The sequence below is a fragment of the Camelina sativa genome, chromosome 17, assembly GCF_030686135.1.
Source record: "Camelina sativa cultivar CO46 ecotype springtype chromosome 17, ASM3068613v1".
Classification (NCBI taxonomy): domain Eukaryota; kingdom Viridiplantae; phylum Streptophyta; class Magnoliopsida; order Brassicales; family Brassicaceae; genus Camelina; species Camelina sativa.
In genome coordinates, this window is record NC_141896.1 from 21,455,811 (window position 1) to 21,473,948 (window position 18,138).

Here is an 18,138-nt window from a genome sequence, read left to right on the forward strand (position 1 = left end):
GTAGATTGGATTTGTTATTGAATTAGAGATTTGATATACTCTAGGTATGTTTAAATATATTGTTTTGTCTTTTTATTTATTTCTTATCATTAATTATTTTTTATTCTTCTAACTTAGGAAATTCCTTTAATCAAAGGTCAGAGACCCGGTTTAGGAAATCTTGTGTCACGAGATGGGAATGTCTCTTCAGTTTTTCCTCGGGACAATCAACTTGTTCAACAAGTTCAAAATCTTAACCGGATAATGAAAGAAAAAGATGCGACGGTCGAGGAACTGAAGCAAGAAAATCTCATGATTAAAGAATTTTTTTTTTCTAAACTATTTTAATTTTATGAGAATTTTTATTTAGTTTGATAATTATGTATTGGGGTTTATATATTTTGTATTAGGATATGTATATATTTATTTTCAGCTTTTTGATATATTAGTTTTTATTTATTATTGAAGAATTTTTATTTTTATATTAAATAAATTTATTTATAATTTCGAATAAATATATAAATTTATTTGTTTTTATTTCCCTTGCAAAGTTCTCGGGAACTCTGTAGTCGTCGGAAAATCCTCGCAATTATTTTCCCTCGGAAATTCCTCTGAAATCTTACCTCTTGGAATTCCGTCGGAAAAGATGTTTCCCTCTAAAATTCCTTGGTAATTTTGCGTCTTTGGAAATCCATTGGAAATTGTACATCCTTGGAAATCCGTTGGAAATTTCCGACGGATTTCAGACGATTTCTAATTTCCGACAAGCGGTTTCTGAGGACTTTTATTCCTCGGTAATTTGTCGGAAAAGGCTGTTTCCGAGAGATTACTGACGATTCATTCTCTCGAAAACTGGCTGTTTTCATGTAGTGTATGGCAAATGCCGGCATTTCACCAACGGCGTTGAGAATCACGCTGAGGTAAAAAGGTTGGTCCCAAGATTGATTATACATAAAAGGCTGTGGGACAGTGGTATTTGTGGTTTGTGGGTTATTTGCATGTGTGCTTTGTGTTTTATTTTCCGAAGATGTTGAACCAGCCATCGTCCGATATCATAATATATCTTGAATCCACGAGGGTGAAACCAGCAAAGAAGGTCTCGTCTAAAAAAAAATAAGAATCTACTAAGCGTAACCAATAGTAATATAGCAGCCTTTATTTTTACAGCGAAGAAGTCTATGTTTTGTCTATTTGGTTAGTGTGAAACATTTCAAAGAACCGTTTGTCAACATTGCACAATTGGATTTTCATATTGGTTTATCCAGTTTCCGTGATTTGTAGGCCAAAAAACCATAGACAAGTTTAAGGAAATTAAAAAAAGGCTCAATTAATATTTTCATAAACCTTTTGTAAAATGTATTAGGTACGTTTGAGATTTTTCAGATAAAATGATAATTAAGTTCGGTAACCATGTTCACACGAGCAAAAATATGACTTAATTTGTACTACTTCGTATGTTATTGGCTTTCCAAGAGTAAATCTTGGATTCGTTTTGGAAGTAGAACTAATATTCACATATCACAGAAGTGTTGACTTACTTACATATAGAGAGAGACAGAGGAACACTCACACAAAGGTAAAGTAAACTCAAAACGATCAGGTCACGAACTACGTGCAAACCATTTTTCATACGTCTCCATCCAACATCCTAAAACTGAAAAAATCAAATCATTGTTTTTGTTCCTTAAAATCTCATCTTATTTTAATATTCTCGCATAGATACACACACACATGGAGTATGTATGATAGTAACCACATGTCAAAATCTGAGGACAAAGATAGAACCGACATGTAAGTCACTACTTTTGCCATGATCAACGTGCTTCCCATTTTCTTTTATATTCCCTACTACTTATATCTCTATCCTCCGCATATTTTTTACCCGGAAAATTATAAACCCATCTCTCAAAATCTAATCTCTTCTTTTCCGTTCACAAATCTAGTTATGCCTCCTCCGGCAATGCTTGCGTTTGAAGATGGTTTAGCCCATAATTCGTGTGATAGTGAGTGGCAAGGTTTCAGTGTTTTTCCAGGAGAAAACCCTAACACAACCCCTTACCCTAACACTAATATCAATTTCTTGATTAAGAAGGCAATTCTGGAGAACGAGAAATCAATCAGTCCTATTTTCTCCCGTTCCTCAGCAAGAGACGACAGCTTCAGAATGGTACTGCCGCCTGCCATGCCTCCTCCTAGAGACTCAGCAGTTCCGCTTCCTATGCTCCCAGAGCCAATGAGAACTCGGAAGAAGCTTAGCCACCAAGAATCATTCCTTTTTATGAGGAAAACACATTACTCGGAGAAGATTCTCTACAAGGAAGAAGATTTCAAATGTAACGCCTTCTGCTTATCTCTGCCTGGATTCGGTAAACACAAGCCCGTTAGATCTTCTTCGAAACGACAAGATTCTATGGAGAAGAAGATGATCAGAGCTTCTTCCTTCACGAATTCAACTGTTTCCATACGCGCCTCGTTAGAGAAATTCGAATGCGGTTCTTGGGCTTCGACGACCGCTCTGATCCAAGATAACGGTCGGTTGTTTCATGATTTCCCCGTGGAGATGACGAAGTGCAACAGCCGAGGAGGAAACAGAGGAAGAGATGTGCAAGAACCGGTGACTTCTGGTTTCTTGTTCGATAGAGAAACAGAGACTTTGGCTTTAAGAAGCGTTTTGAAAACGAGGAGTACTAGAGATCACCGGAGATCGGCTGAGACTTCACCGCAACGTCGTGTGAGATTCTCGACTTCGTCCTCGTCCGCTTCTGTTTCTTGCCCTACTTCTCCGCGAACTTGTATCACTCCACGTTTGCGTAAGGCTAGAGATGACTTCAATACTTTCTTGACCGCACAAAACGCATGAAATGAGAGGAAACAAAAACAGAACACCGAGAGTTTTTTTTTCTAATATGTATGTGTATATGAATGTATTGTATCTACGGATGCTGTGTAAATACCAAATATCTATCAAGAGAGAGCGAGAGAGAGCAAGAGGGGTTGTTGAATCTTTGAGAAATCAAAATCGATGATAATGAAATTATTCAAAACTCATTTTTTCGTGTTTGCTTATTTAAAAGCTCTGTTTCTGACTTCCAAAACTCCAATATTTACTAGAGTAACTTTGTTCTCTTTTAAAGTCCAATATTTAGTGTGTGTATTTAGGTCATTTGAGTGCTATTTTAAGTATCAAAATCGATTTAGTGTGTATTTAGGTTACTAGAGTGGTTGCAAAATTCAAGGAGATCAAAAAAGTTTCATAAAACCGGGTTACATAACCTAATATTAAGAGAGTATAATAGGATTAGTGAAATAGTCAGCGTTTTAAAATCAGTTCCTTGTATCGAAGAAGACACGAATAACGTCCACAATCTGAGCTCGGCAAATCGGACATTTTCCTCCACTCCAGTGTAGTTCGTTGGCACATTTTAGGCACGTGCACATATGTCCGCACTTGTACAAAACCGCCTCAACCTGCGTATCGTCGCAGACGAAGCATTTTCGTTTCATTGGGTTTTCTCGTTGAATCTTGTGTTGCAAGCTAGCGTTTGCATCCAAACACGTTTTGACTGAATCTCGTAAAACTGACATTTCTTGCTGTAGCTGTTGGATCTGTGATCTCATACCAGTTATCAGCTCCATTTCCTGAAAAACGTTTTTAAGCGGTTCAATGATTTTTGCCACTAGTGCGATTGCAAGTTTCTATTGTATAATGAGAAATTGATGAAGACTCACAGGTGAATGAGGATTTTGAACAGACAAGACAGGAGTGGAAGTAACTCCAGTGTCTTGAGAACTCCATGATCCTGCAGGAGATGATGCAAAGATTTGTGATGAAGATGATGATTGGCTTGAGTCATCTCTATCGTCTTGCTCTTTTCCTTCCGTTAAAGACTCTTCTTCTTTGATTTCTTCTTCGATTTCATTTGTCTCTTCTGCCTCTTCTTCTACTTGTTGGAATTCCCATTGGTTAGAGTGCCTGTTGGAGTGTGACTGCACACGGGACATCATGAGATTATCTATCTTCTCTCGCAACCCGCTCTCCAGAAAATCTGTCACCGTTCCTCTGGATTATATGGAAACACACATTTTCTTAGTCAATGTTCAACAAGTAAAAGGAAGTTAAGGTTTGCTGAATATGATGGTTACTTACCGCTCAAGGAGCCTGCGTATGTCCTCTTTCTCAGAACGAGTGTTCATTACTTCTAGGTACCTCGACTTCCTCAGCTCCTCCCAGTAACTTCGTGGCCGAGATATTTCGCTAAGCCAATCATTGTTCGTTTCTCCATAATAAGACTGCTCATCTTCATACTCTCCTTGTTCTTCCCATCCATTCAGATATGATGATGTTTCGTGTCTCTCAAGGCACTGATCAATCTCATCACTCTCATGTAACACTCCTTGTGTTTGAGTTTCTTGGATACAATACTCACTTTGATTCTGTCTTAACCACGATTCTTCAATTATGCAGGGGCTCAGAATTGTCTTCTCTTCTTCTTTCTTCTCAGCCTCGCCGTCGTCATTGCAAGTTTCTTCTACTTCTCTTGTTTCTTGCAGTTGAAGGCAATTCGTTTTTAATCCAACAGTTGCATTTACAGCTTCTCCTTCCTTACTACATAACATTGCTTCCTCTATCTTGCTGTCACGGATGTTCAACCGCTCTTTGGAGAAAGCTTCTGGAGTAACACCGCCTTTTTGCAGCCTCGTGTTCTCGGTAGTTCCTTGTACAGCTTTGTTAGTCATCTCATCAGATCTATGATGATCCTTCCTCTGTTCTGCTGCAGCCGCGGTATTCAATGCATTTGCACGAAATTTCTCTCTGCGTTGCGATAGAATCAAAAATCAAGAATCAGAAATAAGCAAATGCTGACAACTAAAATCAAGAACCTTTTAGGAAAAAGATTAAGAACAGAGGTTACGAAATAAACCTTAAATTCAGAACTGCAGAGCCTGATTCGATCCGGTTTAGTCCGGTTGGTTTTGCGTTGGACAGGTTTCGATCTTGAATCAAAAGACAGCGTTTGAGGCTCCTTAGCTTTAACATTGACTGGTTGCAAGAAACATAACAGGACGATATCGGAATTAATAATAAATTATTGAGTGGATTATGAAAGAGTCACAAAAACATTGGGTGATTTATCAAGATAATGAAAAATATATAATTTTACCTGGAGACGACCACGTTGAGTAAACCTAGAAACTGCGTTGCGTTCAAGAAGTGAATCCAATTCACGGTGGCGATCACGTTCCATTTGCATAAGCAAATCGGTAAACGCTTGCCGTCCTCGGATCCTCGGCGAGAAACTAACCACCGGAAAACTGCTTTTCTCCGACGAAGACGACGACGAACTGCTACAAGGCCTCGGCGTTCTTAAAATTGAGACCCCACCGTCGCCGCCACTATCTCCGATGGTTAGCTTCTTGTCTTCGATGCCAAGCCTCCGAACTAGATCAGCGACTCGTCCCCATTTGCTCTCAGATTCAACATCCACAGTCGGTTTAGGGTTTGTAGCCTCTGCGACGTTGGATTCTTTAGCCATTTCAGAATCTCCATCGATCGAATCTTGAACACTACTAAGTCCTGAATCGCTCCGACTACTACTCACCGAGCAGCGGCCACTGCTCGGTGAGTTTACGGTGTTGGATCGGTTTAGCCTCGCCTCCCACATCTGTACCAAAGAAGAAGCACCGCCATGTTCAACGGGAGATTCAAGGGCACGCTCTGTTGGTTTCTCCGCCAATCGAATATGATTGTTCTTGTTACTGTGAGTCTCGATCCAAGAATCGACCAAGTTCTCGTCGGAGACATGATGAGATTTGAAGAGCTCGAGCTCGTGATGGTTTTTCACCGGAGGAGAAGGTTTGAGATTCTTCTGGAAAACGCCAGCGTTTTGATTACGGTCTCTGAGGATAAACCCGAATCTCTGACTCTGAGACGGAGAAGGTATCTCCACCTGAGAAGACGCCATTGTTAATCAGAATCGAACTTAAGGATCAAATTACCATTCGATCGATGAAAGTTAAAGAGGAACAACTCTGTTTCTCTCTTACAAGAAGAAGAATAAAGAAAGAGAAATTAGGTTTGGGTTAGTGAAAACACAGATTTTTCTCTCCGTTAAAGAAAACAGAACAACAAGAAGTGGTGGAGATACGAGGATGAATGAATGAATGAATGAAGAAGAAGAAGAAGAAGAAACAGAACCGATGAAATAGTATTGTTCTTATCTGTTTAGTAAAAAACCTTTTTTTTGTTTCTAAAACAAATATGTGTTGTCCTAAAATCGCTCTGTTTTGTCCCTTAAACTTGGGAACGTGTCTGTAAAAATATGAGAATAAATATATGAGGTGTACGCTCGAGGGAAAGATAAAGCTTCCGTGGCCAAAAGTGAGAAATATCGTTATGGAAAGAAACTAAAAAAAAAGAAGCTGGAGTATAAATTTAGACTATATAAATAAATTTAAAGGTTTCTCTATACACTTGTCATTTATATTGGTAAAAGTATTTAATTAGTAATGGCAAAAAAAAGGAGCATTTGATTACTATACTAATATTGAGTTTATTAAAGGTGATAAAGGCTCCTAACTCATAAATGCGATAGTCAAATTGGAGCCGTTGGGAGATTTAGCCGTTGGTGAGTGGGGAAACTGGGAACCATGCACTTTTTTTTATGCCATCATTAGTGGAGTAACCCACTATAGTTACTCTCACATTAATTAATTATATAAATAATCATAAATTAAGTAAAGCAACCCTAAAAGAACTTAAGCAAAATCAACCTATTATTAGAGAACCCCAAAAAAGTTACTCAAGGCATATTTTACCTTATTAGTGTTTTACACTTGTTTAATTGGTTAAAATTTGGACCTATACACACTGATTCCTTTGAGTGTAGTTGTTGTTTGGTCAAGCCAAAGTGTAGCTTGATTCTGCCACATTGGCCGGTGATGTTGAGTGAATGTAGACAAACTCTAGGGATTTCCCGGATGGCAATGAGTGCATCCAAGAGGGTAGACCGAACGAATTGCATGATCTCGAGAGCCCCCAGATTGGTCCATATAGATTCTTGATCGAAAGGTTGAGACTTTTCAGAGGTCTAGAAGATTTGTTAATCACAGTTGTTGAGTATCTGTAGTAAGTCCTTCCCTTTGAGACACATGAACCAGTTACCTTCTGAACTATAGCCACTGGACCAGAAGCTGTACAACAAGTAAACAACAGAGTCAAGCCTCTGTTTAAATAGTAACTGGTCTTCGGACCACAGGAGCAGGAACCGCTGCAGGGACACAACCAAAAATCAATTAAGCAAGCTACTTTTGAGGTCCAAACTTCATCTCAAGGACATTGCAATTTCAGACACAAACCTGGAAGAAACTGGTTATAACCGGAATGACCACTGTTGAGACGACGACAAAGAAAATAAAAGACTAGTAGTGTGTAACATTCTTGTCTCCCTTGCTTACTTTTCTCGTAGAGGACGACGACAAAGTAAATAAAAGACCAGCAGTTTTTATCAAAGAGAAATATAATTTCATAAACTTTGCAGATCAAAGTGAAAACAACAATGCTGGCTAAATACCTCATTAGCAAGCCTTTCACCCATTTTATCAACACCATCAAATGTCAACGTTGCACTATTACTCTCGCTACCTGCTTCATCAGTTTCATCAAAATCAAAACAACATTCTTTGGAGTTTGAAGTGAAACAAACCAGAGCAAAAGCAAATGACAGCAACCAAACTGTTTTAACCCGACATTTACATCAAAAGAGCAACCAAATATCTAATTAGGGCTGTTGTTTTAAGTTGTCCTTATCAACTGTTGGTTGCTCAGCAACCTCTTGATTCCCAAATCAAAAGCTACTTCACAACATACACATTCACATAAATCATTGACACCCAACCCAAGTACTTTTTTTAATGTAATTATGAGAGGCGACGACATTGAATCTAATTAAGTCTATACGCCCCTGTTTTGATGTTAGACTTAATTATGAGAGGCGACGACATACAAATAGAATCGGAGAGAAAGATACCCAACATACCTTCGTTTTCTAGAGATGAAGCCGCCAGAGGCTAAGACGGAGGAGGTTTAACGGGGGAACATGATGGTTATATTGATCGAGCATCCAAATCGAGTAGATTATGATCGATACACCGATGAAAGCTTGGAGAAAATTCAGGATCTTGAGAACAGAAGCGAATAAGACATGACAACAATTGTGATTGGAAGCCGATCCGTAAACAAATCGGTGTCAATCACCAAAACCCTCGAGTTTAATCGATTTTTCCGGATTTGAAGTGAATCTATCGCCGATTCACCGTTAACCTCAAGAGAGAAATGAGAAAGGGTCGCGAAAGAGAGAGAAGAAAATGAAAAAAAAAAAAAATTTATATATCCGACAACCAACCAAAATTTGACACGTACCGTTCCTTATGGGTTGCTTCCGCTCCTTCCTGGAGAAGCGATTCTCGCATTTTAGACAATATTATTAGATTTTTTAATTTTTTTTCGGACATAAATAAGAAAGCAACCAACTGAGTAACTCTCAGTAATCATGCTCTAAAGATAGTAAACACTATACATATTTAGAATAATAGTATAATTGAAGAAACTGACAAGGGAAACAAATTTGAGTAAAGAATACAAAATATTTTAGGTACAATCTTTTTTCCTAATCAATCTTATTCTTTTTTTTTTTTTTTTCTTTTTTAGTTTAATATGTAAAGAAATATAGTAATAATAGTTATGTTACATGGTGTATAAGGTTGGAAAATTCTATTAAAACTTTATAATGGGCTGCTAAGTTGAGATTTGGTCGAACGAGATACTGTACGTCTGTACCACGTGGACTGTGATCCATTTACCCACATAAATATGAATTGTAATTTGAGTGATCAGTCTAAATCAGTAAATGGTAATGATCTACAAGCACACAATCAGGTACATAAAGCACGATGTTGTGGTGACTCTAAATGATGTTTTTCGATACATGAACAACCTCTAATAAGTAGGGAGAAACAAAGAAGTCAGTTTGGTAAATCAAATCACTCCCAATTGAGTATTCTACTTAATAATTTGAACGAACAAATTCTTTGTGAACATTAAAAAATATAATTGATACTAGTGCTTGGTCTTCCTCTCCATTGGACAAATAACACAATCACACCGCTAACAGTAAAGACTTTGGTTACTCTTAGATTCAGTCAAAAATTGTTTTGTATTAAAATAATTTTGGTTACTCTTAGATTCAGTCAAAAGTTGTTTTGCACTAAAATAATCTGAGTATAACTAAACAAACAACAAAAACAAATCAACACAAATTATGATTAAAACACAAATTTGTCAACATAAAAAACAAAAAATCATCGTAAGGGTAGAGTGAGAGAACCAATAATATACAAAAACATGTTTTCTTCATCACTTAATGCTACATTAATAATAAGACTGAAGTGGACGTGATCCTTGCCGTCAAAGTTTTGTCATTCTTTAAACATTTTGGGTGGGAAATTTTGGTTCCAATTGTTGTCGAATCTGAGAGATCTTAATTTTTTTTTGTCCAATATACATATATATGACAAGTATTTTAAAGAGGAAATCAATTACATTCGGACATCCACATTGAAAGACAAAATTCTATTTGGCTAAGTTTTGATGTATCATAAAAATGATATCAAAATCTAACCAAATAATTTTAACATGACTCATATAAGAAATATTTTTTGAAAGATTTTCAACAATTTAAAGGTTAAAATCTAATATAAGATGCGTAAAACAAGTTATTTTTAATAAAATTATTTTCGCGCAAGATCTGTGTATTAGTTATTACCCCTAACCTTGAGACTTCCAAATGTACAAATCAATCCAAATTAAAGTCAAATACTTGTTCCAAATTGTAAATTCCACACATTGGAGGATTATGGTTTCTTCAACCTAGCTTCAACACAATTCATTTCCTTCATCTTTCAAATCACCAACTTTTTTTATTAAAAAGTTTTTTCCCAAAATGAACCTTTTTTCCCAAAATGAACCTTTTTCTCTACCAAATCCTTGAAATATTTGTGAATTTTGTTGATCCCCTTATTCACGATCCCCATTGAGCTTCCTCCTTTAGTTATATGAGAAGTTATAATAAACTACAATTCATAAAAACTACATCCACACATAAATGTATTTCCTAGTTACAAATTTGTAATTTTAATTAAGGTTTTGACATATTAATTAAAAAAACTACATAAATGATATTTTTATATTAAAAGATGACTATTGCGTAAAAGATATTATTCAACTAATAACAAAACATTTTGGAGAATACAAATAGTCCAAATTTAAAACTGATACAAAAATTTTGCATAAAACAATAAAAACATCACTTAATTTTAAAACAATTCTTTCCCTAAAACATTACCTTATATTAAATTAAATTATATTAAATTACCTTATATTAAATTACCCATGATATATATAAGGGGTATTAGCCATTAAACCCATGTGTGGACTGGTTGTGCAAGAAAATTTTAATTTCGAAATCTCACGTTTTGGTTCAATTCTGCCAAAGATACCCGGAAAGAAGGAAAGGAGGAGTCATTACCAAACATACAAACAATGGAATGATCATGTCTATTATGGTATGGATAAGACCCTCGGAGTTGATAACTTTGTGACTGATTTCAATGCTGTGGATGGATCAGAAGATAAGGAGAAATGGTTCTTGTTCTTTCTCTCCAGTGGGACAGAAGTGACATTGGTAGTCAGTTGGACGAAGAAGGGCTTAGTCTTCAAAATTGGAGGACAAGAAAAGAAGCCGAAGAAATTCTATGATATGATAACTAGGAGGCGTGTCTGTATAATCTCATCATATTTGTTCTATTACTTGTCTTTTGTCCTGTCGTGGATTCTAGTTTAAGAGTGTTGTGTACCGTATCTTATTATATAAAGTTTGATGTCAAAGTTACTCATTAACAAGATCGTGACACGTGTCAATTGTATCATTCAAATGTTGGCATATGTCAATTCTAAATTTCTTAAAATATTAAAAAATAGAAATATTAAAATTTAAAATCTACCATAAAAAGATTTTATATAAAAACAAAATTGAGAAAAAAAAAATCTAATTTAAAAAAAAAACTTTTTCCAAATGTAAAGCAAAAGTTTTGTTTTTAACAGTTTTAAAAATATTAAAAGGCAATTATAAGAAAATTATATATTTAAAAAGCTTTAAAATTTTGGAAAATATCATTATAAAGAAATTATGTTATATATATACATATCATAAAATTTGAACTTATAATATTGTTTATTTATTGTAATTTTAAGTTGCTAATTTTACAAGAAAAAGGATTACTTTTTATATAAGATAAAAAATGATTCAATGATGACAAAAAATATGATTGTGAAAATTATACAAGTATTACTGTTTTTATAAAAATGTAAATACTCACCTTTACATAAAGAAAAAGATTGTTGAAGTTAAAAAATATAAAATAAAAATAGATCGTCTCATATTATTTTCACCAATCAAATAATTTATTCAAAAAAACTGTTATTGTAATATATAAGATAGGAGGATGTAAGATTAATGTATGCATTTTTGTAACTATAAAAATGTTAAAGTGAAGAGACATATAATAGGTTATTTAATATGTTCATAAAAACAATTTGTTGGTAGTAGTAAAGACCAAATAGTATATTTTAACAGTAAAATATATTTGTTTGTACAAATACACTTTTAGTGGTAATGTAGATAGTAGATTTATAAATGGATTTACATTAGTGTATTATAGCAAAAAGAACAACAACTATTTTTTATAACTAAAAGTTTATCTCTTTACTTTTATATATTATTTTTACTTATGAAAAGAATTAAATATATATTTTTTGTTAAATTTAATTTTATTTTAATAACTTTGAACTCATTTACAACTATTTTCTTAACGGGAAAAATGCCAAAAAAACCCGAAGTTATTTTTATTTGGACGTTTAATACCCAATGGTTTTGGATTGGAATAAAAATACATCAAATTATAAAAATGTGTCATTTAAAACCCAAAATAATAAGTGTTGTTATTTTCATACCCACGATTTTTCAACAAAATCAAAATTCCAATTTTACCATGGTTATCTAATTAATTATTAATTTTTAATATAAAAATCTCGGTTTTGTGTTAACCATATAAAACCGGGAATTAGTCCCGGTTATCTACTCCTCTCTTCTTCCTCCTCCTCTTTCTCTCTTCTTCCCACTCGTCTTGTTTCTCGAAATTTTCTATTTTTTAAAACAAAAAAGCTGTAATCATTTTTTGATTGTGCGCGTAGGGGAGAAAATATTCAAAGGTATCAGAGAGGTGATAACGTTTGCATTGACAACAATTATAATATTCAAAGGTATCAATCAGATTTTGTTCTGAATTTTTTTTTATAACATCTCTCTTTTTCTTTTTTAATTTCGTTTTTGTGTTCTTTGTAGCAGCAGCCTAGAAACTTAAAAAAAAAAATGAATTGACCGTGTGTATGTTTATGTGTTCGTGCTTGGTCTGAATCTGACGAAACCAAAAAGAAAAGAAAAATCTGGAATTCAGACAATATCAAAACAGAAAAGAAATCGAATTTGTCATAGGATGTTTCAGATCCAAAGCAGACGTTATTTGACAATGGAACTCCAATCTCAAATTCTGATTCTCCGTCCGAACATCAACACCAAACGAGCCAACATCATCGTAAGTTTTAGGATTTGTACGGCTTCACCGTCAAAGGAGATAAAACGACGCCGACTAGAGAGAAGAGGAAGAAGAAGGAGAACTTGATAACCGGGTTTAATACTGGTTTGATATGGTTAACACAAAACCGATATTTTTTATATTAAAAATTAATAATTAATTAGATAACCAGGGTAAAATTGGAATTTTGATTTTGTTGAAAAATCGTGGGTATGAAAATAACAACACTTATTATTTTGGGGTTTAAATGACACATTTTCATAATTTGATGTATTTTAATTCCAATCCAAAACCATTGGGTATTAAACGTCCAAATAAAAATAACTTCAGGTATTTTTTAGCATTTTTCCCTTTTCTTAAAAGTGTATCTATTTACTTTTTTCTTTTCAACCAAACAATAAATTGAAAGAAAATACCCCTGTTAGTTGTTCAAGCTCGAGGGAGGTGTTTACAAAAGAAACTTCAGAGATAGGAGAACGCGAAGCACGGAGAAGACAAACTGACTTCGTATTTGACGCACGCGGGATCCAAGAGATAGAGAATAGTGGGAAGGATTCTAGCGAGTTAAACTCATCGAGCAGGTTGGAGAAGGATGACCAATCTTCAGGAGATTGCACCATAGTGAGTAACTCAACACAATCAGTCTTGAAATGTTGACAAGCGATCCCTACAGCACGTATACGCTTCATGGCCTACAACAACGCTTCTAACTCCGAATGTAGGGGGAGGGGCTCTGATGTAACCCCAGACGATGGCCGTAACCCACGTACGTACGGATGGGACTGGATCGGAAGGAATCAGATCTGTACGGCTCCAACAAACGATCGGAACAAGTGGAAGAGGTTCACGAGGAGATGCTTGATTCGTTAGACTCTTGGTACGATGAAGATAGAGGCCGAAGAGGTTCACGAGGAGATGCTCGACTCGCTAATCTCTTGGTTGATGAAGGTCGAAGGTGGATCGATTTAGCGACACGCAAGAGATGGATCTCCTTGTGATACGGCTAAGCTAGAAGGTTTCGAACCCGGTTCGAGAAGCTTCTAGGGTTTTGTTTCAATCGCTGAAAACGAGAGAGATAAAGGAACAACCTTGATTTTTATTCGGTGGTTGGCCGGAGGTAGGGTGTTGGTTGGCCGGAGGTTGGCCGAAAGTTGGACGGAGGTTGGCCGGAGGTGGTGGTGATTGGCCGGTGGTGGTGGTGGCCAGAAATCGGAAGTGGCCAGAGCTGGTGAAAAGGGTGGTGATGGTTAGAAAAAAAAAACAAAAACAAAATAATAAAAAGGCAAAAACTGTCATTAATACATAAATATACAGAATATAACTGATTCACGATTACTATGGTTAGTTAGTGAATTATAGATTTTTTTTTGGTTATAGAACCCAATTCCCCATTTGTTTATATCTATCAACAAGTTCTCAATTGTTTAAGAAAAACCAAAGTCTACATTTGTAATTTAAGATCTTTCGACGGTCTCTAATTCACATATGAAGATAAGAAAATTCCCTACCGCCTTCAACTCAACCGTTACGTTGTAATATTTCTAGATTTTGTAAGTTGAGTTGTCGAAGCTAAATCATACATACTGTTGAGTCCTCAAAATTTTTACAATATTAAAGAAGAGGTTTGAATTGAACTTTTAGATATGGAGAAAATTTTATGACGCCTAATGACCTACATGATTTAATAGTTAGTTTACATAAAATAATAACACATGAGCGTACAATATCCTTAGAATAATATAGTGTGAGAAACACATCTATATGAGGAAACACTTTATGTTAGTTAGTAGAGATTAATATAATATAACTCACCAACATCTTTTCAAACACTCCGTTTCATATGATTTAAAAGATTAAAGTTTTATGCAGAAAGATAATTTATCTGACTTTTTTTGGCTTTAAGTGTTTTATCCTCGACTAAATTGATTTAAATAAAATATTAGATGTTGTTATCAATATAAAATTAAAAAGTGTGAAAAATTAGAAGTTATTTTCGATGTTTTAGTTAAATTTTTTTATAACTTAAAATGGAGTAAGTATCTGTTATTTTATCATAAGACTGATGACGAGCCAACAATCAATTTCATGGATTTCGTAACATATGCAAATGGAGACTTGTACCACTAACTCTTATATCTTAATCAATTGGTAACTTATTTGCAGTTCAACCATAAAAATAATTTATAGCCTATACAAGCTAACTAGACATATTAACTTATTATCCTTGACGTGATTAAAAGCTTAAACCGTAACTAGTTAAAAATATACATGATCAGAACTGATCTGTCTTTGTCCGTCATTGTCAATAAAGATGATTCTTGAATACAAACAAATAAATATAAATAAATACAGTAAAACGAGCTACATTTATAGCTTGTGTTCTTGATAAATTTTAGGAATCTAAAGTTGATTGGTCTTTAGACTTCACGTGATTAAGGACTCATGAATTGTCACTAAACACATAGATAATCATGAACTTATCTAGCTTGTATTCATGATCCATCTATTAAGAGTTCATAAAATGTCATACGGTATAAACAACAAAACATATAGATAAACATGAACTGATCAATATTTGTCAAGAAAAGATGATTCTCGAAAGAGAAAGAAGAAACAGCAAACAAGCTTCATTTTTAGCTTGTGTTCTTGGTTGTGGTTATGTTCCCTTTCTTGCAGCACATGAGTAGTTCATTCTCCATCATTTGTTCACCATATCATTTTCATCTTTTATATTCAACGTTCCATTTTTCTTGATCTTATCGAGGTCGACATATACTAAGCAACAACTTGTCGACATATACTAAATCCAGAAGTATCTGTATCTCACATTAAAATCACAAATTGACGTGAAGTTTGCAATTTGGCACGCTTTGACTCCGTTCAAATCCATCATTATCTTGGAAAAACCTACCGATGATTCATGACATTGACGTAAGATTAGCATATGACTGGAGTATCGATGTCGTGGAAGGATATATATTCGTAAAGTATTGTCGTAAGAATGGTTGGATCTATGATGTCAATGAAGGTAGATGGACTATTGCAGAAAGGAGGAGCTTTACTTATCGGTGGTCAAAACATTGGTGCGTGATAGATGATGTGATATATCGTTACTCATACATTGGATACATATAGTATGATGTAGAGTCTAGAAAGTGGACAGGTGTGAACGGTTTGGAAGCATTGATGAAATATTGTTGTACTCAGGGTACTAGTAATAATTTTGCTCAGAATATGGTTGGATTAGTTAACTATGGTGGAAAACTCGCAGTTCTTTGGTATAGATCTGTTGTTGGTGAAAAGAAGAATATTTGCTGTGCGGTGGTTACGCTGGAAAAATGCCATAATATTTGGTGTGCGAGCCACTGATTGGATTTTTATGTATTTGGAACTTGTAGTTTGTGCTAATGATAGGTCCATCACTGATGTAAGTTGTACATATCAAACTAATGACATACCACCACGAGTGGCACTGGTGGTAATAATAATAATGAATTTCAATTGTAGTTGCGTGGGAAGACCAGTTATGGGAAAAAAAAAAGAAGAAGAATCAGGACCTATTAGAGAGTCATATCGACGATGATTAAAACTAGAAGGAAAAGTGCCTACGAGATCAGTACCACGACTTATTCGATAAGTCAGAATACGAGCCAAACCAAACATACGCATAATAAAGATTGTGATTTGTGACTCAATTAGACTCTTATATACTAGTGTCTTTATTCTGTGTTTTGTTAAATATATATAGAGAACACTCGTATATGTTATATAATGTAGGACAATTGATTGCTCTCTAGTGGTATACTCCCATAAAATGATTAGTGCTTCCAAGTTTGTAGGAACCAAGAAACACTTAAAAACATAAAGTTGGCATATTAAAATTTCAAGAAGGGAAAATTGAACTATAAACACTTATTGCCTTTATAGCTCTTTTACTCAGAGCTTTGGGTTCCGTTTCAAGTTTTCGGTTTATAATGGTATGCATACCAAAACTTTAACTGACAATGAATGGTTTGCTGCAGTAAGGGGCAAATCTAGGCTTATGAGGGGTGGGGCAAGTGCCCCATACTCATTTTCTTAATTCTTGTAAATTATTAGCTAAGTTCTGTGCTATATCTATTAAAATCAACAAAAAATTTCAGTTTCTTAAGGTTGTGCCACAGGTAAAATGTTAAGCTAAGTAATATATCAATTAAATTTAACAAAATTATTAGTTCATTAAAGTGGTGCCCCATACAAAAATGACTTATGCATCCGCCAGCGGTATTGATTTCGTTTTAACTGTATTTAGTCAAACTATTTCCACTATTATATATCATCAGCCAGGCAAATTATCAATTATGTATGAAGAAACCAATATGTCAACTTAATGAATTTTTTTCACATGTCATGCAAGGAGAGTCCTCGTTTATATTACTTGTATAGAAAATAGAACACTCACATTCACGCAATCTAAATACATTTTTTGTGACTAAGATATTCAAAGCTTTTAGTATGACTTATATTTATAAACGGTAACAAGCCTTTGCACGATACACACATATTTGAATCATCTCATAATAAATACATATTTCTTTAACCGATCTTGATTAGCTATATCCAAAAAGAATGAACAAACTGGATCCGTACTAGCTGCATGATGCATAAGCTAAACATATGTCTACTGATCTCCAAAATCTTTCATATAAACACTGCACAATAAACTTTGAAAGTCATATCATGACACACATTGTCTTTTAGATCTAGTTCGGCTCATAAATACAAATAAATGTAGTCCACTAACTTTTAATCAGCACGCGTGCAAAAACTTTTAATGTTTAACTAGCTTAGTAAACAACGTGAAAGATAGTTAAACATGTATATATGACGTCAAAAAATTATTTGTCTATATCCAAAACAAAGATTATTATAAAGGGTCGGTGGATATATACGAGAATGATTTAAATCCCTAGTCCTCACAATTACAAATTGTCGGTGTAAACAAACAAAATCTATATTGGTTTGAGTTGATACTTTGTTTTGATCACTCTAATAATTTCTCATAACTTAAGAGTATTTAGTTTACTAGCGACGAAATTTATAGAGGGAATTAGGTAGTTTCGAAAACTTGGGCTAACATATAAACTTTTCAAAAGTACTGTCTACTTTGCTAAAATTCTTTATACTTATATTCGGATAATATGGTCGGACATATTACTCCCATGACTACCTAACAATACATCTTTTATATATACAAGTAGCTATGGATTGTTTACTTAATTAAGTATCATACTAATTAATATCTCCTCTATAAATATTCCACATACAGTCTTACATAAATACTAGAAAAATAACCCGCGCAAATCATATATAGAAAAGAAAAAAACAAATATTATTTAACATTGAAACATTAATCTTCTTTGTTACCAAAAAAACAAAAAGATTATTAATAAAACACACACCATTTTTTTT

The 18,138-nt window shown here is 34.4% G+C and overlaps 2 protein-coding genes and 1 long non-coding RNA gene across 3 annotated transcripts; 1 reads left to right on the forward strand and 2 right to left on the reverse strand.

The window, feature by feature from the left end:
• Nucleotides 1-1,870: 1,870 nt before the first annotated feature.
• Nucleotides 1,871-3,027, forward strand: LOC104757478 (uncharacterized). The gene has a single exon (XM_010480224.2). The coding sequence runs from the start codon at nucleotides 1,925-1,927 to the stop codon at nucleotides 2,837-2,839; it is 915 nt and encodes a 304-aa protein (XP_010478526.2). The 5' UTR covers nucleotides 1,871-1,924; the 3' UTR covers nucleotides 2,840-3,027.
• Nucleotides 3,028-3,215: 188 nt separating this feature from the next.
• On the reverse strand, nucleotides 3,216-6,377 carry LOC104757479 (uncharacterized). The gene is made up of 5 exons (XM_010480226.3): nucleotides 5,142-6,377; nucleotides 4,902-5,020; nucleotides 4,127-4,792; nucleotides 3,709-4,039; nucleotides 3,216-3,618 (listed from the first exon to the last, which is right to left on the reverse strand). The coding sequence occupies exons 1-5, from the start codon at nucleotides 5,940-5,942 to the stop codon at nucleotides 3,304-3,306; spliced, it is 2,232 nt and encodes a 743-aa protein (XP_010478528.2). The 5' UTR covers nucleotides 5,943-6,377; the 3' UTR covers nucleotides 3,216-3,303.
• A 358-nt stretch (nucleotides 6,378-6,735) lies between these two features.
• On the reverse strand, nucleotides 6,736-8,430 carry LOC147924140 (uncharacterized). The gene is made up of 4 exons (XR_015586240.1): nucleotides 8,016-8,430; nucleotides 7,551-7,621; nucleotides 7,336-7,433; nucleotides 6,736-7,247 (listed from the first exon to the last, which is right to left on the reverse strand). It is a non-coding gene; the product is annotated as an uncharacterized LOC147924140 (long non-coding RNA).
• Nucleotides 8,431-18,138: the final 9,708 nt, after the last annotated feature.

What these genes read in the sequence shown, in the direction of transcription:
- LOC104757478 (XM_010480224.2), top strand. Translation starts at nt 1,925, where the DNA reads ATGCCTCCTCCGGCAATGCTTGCGTTTGAAGATGGTTTAGCCCATAAT.
- LOC104757479 (XM_010480226.3), bottom strand. Translation starts at nt 5,942, where the DNA reads ATGGCGTCTTCTCAGGTGGAGATACCTTCTCCGTCTCAGAGTCAGAGA. An exon ending in CTCAACGTGGTCGTCTCCAG is followed by an intron (nt 5,021 to 5,141) that starts GTAAAATTATAT and finishes TCTTGCAACCAG; the next exon opens with TCAATGTTAAAGCTAAGGAG. An exon ending in ATACGCAGGCTCCTTGAGCG is followed by an intron (nt 4,040 to 4,126) that starts GTAAGTAACCAT and finishes CATATAATCCAG; the next exon opens with AGGAACGGTGACAGATTTTC.